At 39.5% G+C, this 3,755-nt stretch overlaps 1 protein-coding gene across 1 annotated transcript; it reads left to right on the plus strand.

Annotated features, from left to right (window-relative positions):
* Positions 1-265: 265 nt before the first annotated feature.
* Positions 266-872, plus strand: ttc9 (tetratricopeptide repeat domain 9; the record flags this gene model as incomplete). Its single annotated transcript, XM_010776997.1, has 1 exon — positions 266-872. A coding segment is annotated over exon 1 (418 nt), but the record flags the coding sequence as incomplete, so codon positions are not given.
* Between the last annotated feature and the right edge of the window lie 2,883 nt (positions 873-3,755).

Raw genomic sequence — 3,755 nt, forward strand, 5'->3', positions numbered from 1 at the left:
TAATTTCATAATGAATATACTGTTACGTGATTTTCGTCAATAAGGCTAACTAAATACATGACAAAAATGTCTCTAAAGACCACACATTATCTATAAAGAAAATATTCTCAATGCTTCTCGTTTGACATGAAACAGTGCGTGCATTTGCAAACAAACAAATAATTAAGTTATCTCCAAATAAACTGATAATGCAATCAGACGCTGTCCTCCTCTTCCTGCTGGAGGACCCCCATGGGACCACTGGCCTTGTGTTTATCCACCAATCGGCGCGCAGGAGAGGAAGAACCCGAGCAGCGGCAGCAGCAGCAGCAGCGCGCAGGGTTTACGCGCAGAGGAGACGTAAAGCTGCGACACGACCAAGAGGATGCAGTGGATTTAAAACCTTCAAATCCCAGCTAATTTACAGCCGGGCGACAGGGGAGATATCATAAAGAAAAATACCAAGGAGGACGATATGAGTGTGGTGAAGGCCGGACTCACGGACGGTGGATCCCCGAGGCAGTGCGCTCAGCCTCCGAGCCGGATCAAAGATGCGCGGATCCAGCAGCAGCAGCAGCAGCAGCTCCAGAGGCACCATGGAGCCTCCATGCTCAAACAGCCCTCCCTCAACGAACCGGGGGACGTGGTGAGGCGGGCTCTGGACTTCAAGAGCCAGGGAACCCAGTGCTACAAGGATAAGAAGTACCGGGAGGCGATCGGGAAGTACCACCGCGCTCTGCTGGAGATCAAGGGGCTGTGCAGGGTGCTTGGAGACCCGGAGATCAAGACCCTTTCCCCGCTGCTGCCCACCCTCAGCAAGCCCAGCTCCCTGACGGAGGAGCAGAAGGGGGCCATGGAGAACGCGGAGCTGGAGTGCTACAACAGCCTGGCCGGTGAGACACGGTTCTATATTATATTACATTACAATGCATTACATTATATCACATTTCATTTCATCGCATTACATCACATTACATTAGATTATATTCCATTAAAATGTATTGCATTACATTGCACTATATTACCTGATGTTCTTTATCAATTCAATTCAGTCCTTTATTGGCATGAATGACAAACAGTATTTCCAAAGCTTTGTACAATTCTAAATAAATATACATTTGTATTGTGCTGTTATGTTCCTTAACATTTTGAGCAAAAGCAAGAATAACATGGTTTCTTTACGAGGAAAAATATGTAAATTTTGAACATGAACTAGAACAAGTCAATTAAAAAAATAAAATACAACAAAGAACAATAGCAAAGGTTATGGTGGATTATTGGTTATTGTGTAGAATAATGCTGATAATACATTAATTAGAAAAAATAAAAAATGTATTTTTTTCAAATAATTGAGGATGCCTATTTTGGGAAGAATTGTTTCCGGACATTACATTCCACTGCATTTAGCAGACGCTTTTACCCAAAGCGACTTACAATAAGTGCTATAAACCATGACGATACAAACTCAGAACAAGAGAAAGCAGATATATATATATATAAATAAAAGAGAAAATAAATATCAATAAGATGTTTTTTACCTAAATGTATTATGTAAAACAACATGATAGAAAATGCTGCATTTCAGTTTAACAGTTGAGCTCACACATATTATTTTATGAACATAGAGGTTTTCTTGCAGAATTAAATAAGAACCAATGACCAAAAGAAAGTGAAAACCATAAAGCAGATTCAGGCAGTAGGCGTATAGATTCACACTTAAAGTATTATCCTACAGAGCAGAACAGTTTACAGAGAAGAGATAACATCTGATCCTTTACAACAAACACTAAATGCTTAGGTTTTAGTAATCCTGCTAGTAATCCACCATTTTTAGAAATATCACGGTGATCAGATTTTTGGGAATTCAGTTACCTTTGTTTTTGATTACGTAATCCTTTTACACACACACACACACACACACACACACACACACACACACACACACACACACACACACACACACACACACACACACACACACACACACACACACACACACACACACACAGTGCCTCTCCACAGATTCTGGGAGACTCCTGGGCTCATGAATGATTCATATAGAAGAGTATGAGTCATTCTCAGACTCACCCCACTATCTGCCTGCTTCATATTGGTGGTATTTGGTAACCCCCTTCGGTTAAATATTTATTCAAAGAATCCCTCGTTCTATATGTTTTCTGCTGTATAATGAAATCAAACATTGGATGCTGTGTTATCAGTAACGTTTTCTAACTATAGGGCTGTGTATTGGCGATACATCTGGCTATATGATAGTGTTACGATTCAAAAGCCTATAATGTATATCAATCATCTTCTGTATCTATTCATCTGCCTATTACTTTATCATATAAAACGATCAGAAAATAATAAAAATGTTAATCCTAGCTCCAAGAAACGTCTTGAAATGTCTTGTTTTGTGAGTTCTGCTTACCACCAGATATTCACTTGAAATGGCAAATTGCATTTCAAGTTACGTAATTGTAACAGTAGGAAGCACAAACCATAAAACACTGATGCATAGAATCTGAGTAAAACGTTTACATTTCTTGCAAAGCAGTGGGACCTGCATCATTTTGCATGAAATCTTTAAAATAAATATATTACGATACTGTAAGCAAGGTAAAATATTGCGTTGTTTTACATTTAAATATCAGAAAACCAGTGGCGGCTGGTGGAAATTATTTTAGGTGGGGCTATTGTAATGGTGAATAAACCACACGGGGAACATTTTGAGAAATGACCCCTTAAATGATGACTTCTGGTGATGTTAGAGATATGAGAAGACTGATCAATACCTCCATAATCTTCAGTGCGGTTAGCTATGAATCTTCCAAAACTTCCAAATACCTTGTCCTGGACGTTTCTACAGTAAACTGCAGCAGTACAGTAGGCCCACACAAACTGCAGAACACCGGTTCTTTGGGAACACTCAAATGATTTAATTCCCATTTAAAATCAGGAGACTAAATACGAACATTATATGCAGACACAGACGTGGTTCAGAAACACAGAAATATTAGAAAACAGACCATTAAGGCAAAAAATCTAGTTTGATGGATGCTGTCAAAACTCAACTATACAGTATACAATAGTGTGTGTGTGTGTGTGTGTGTGTGTTTATTTATCACAGGCACAAAGTATCTGTCCCCGGCTGTTTGAAGAGCAAGCATGGGAAACAAAAGACAGCGTTTACCTGTTTGCATCCAGCTAGTCACACACACAGTTACAATCACACTCCCTGTAATTGACATAATTAATAGATAGTTTAGCTTCTCACCATCATTTGCTGTGGCCCACTGATGTTAATGATCGCAACTGAAAGGCTGCCTGTCAAACGTAAACATTCAGCCACGTGACTCGCAAACTCTTGCGAGAGTTTTACACAAGACGGATCCTTTCTAGCCATAACCCTGCACCGGGCGCTGACATTGGCGCCCAGTGATCATCAGATTTGACGACGCTGATTGGTTGAAATTATGTTTCGGAGGCATAGTTTACAGATAGCAACAGTCAGCTGCTAGTGGATGCTGCTGCACTGGTTGAGGGCTCCTCTCTTAGCGCCCAGATGAGAGAGGGTAATGATACACGGGCAAGGCCAGGCAGGAAACATGTGACTTATCAGTAACTTTAGACATCATCGTAACACAATTTTAAACGAGATTTTATTGTAGCTTATACATTTGACTGATACCAATTATATAATATTTACCTTGTTCATTAAAAATAAAAATATTTTAAAAATATTTTTTAAATATATCTTTTTTTTTAATTTTTCA

Source organism: Notothenia coriiceps, unplaced genomic scaffold (assembly GCF_000735185.1).
Source record: "Notothenia coriiceps isolate Sejong01 unplaced genomic scaffold, NC01 NC01_scaffold00017588, whole genome shotgun sequence".
NCBI lineage: Eukaryota > Metazoa > Chordata > Actinopteri > Perciformes > Nototheniidae > Notothenia > Notothenia coriiceps.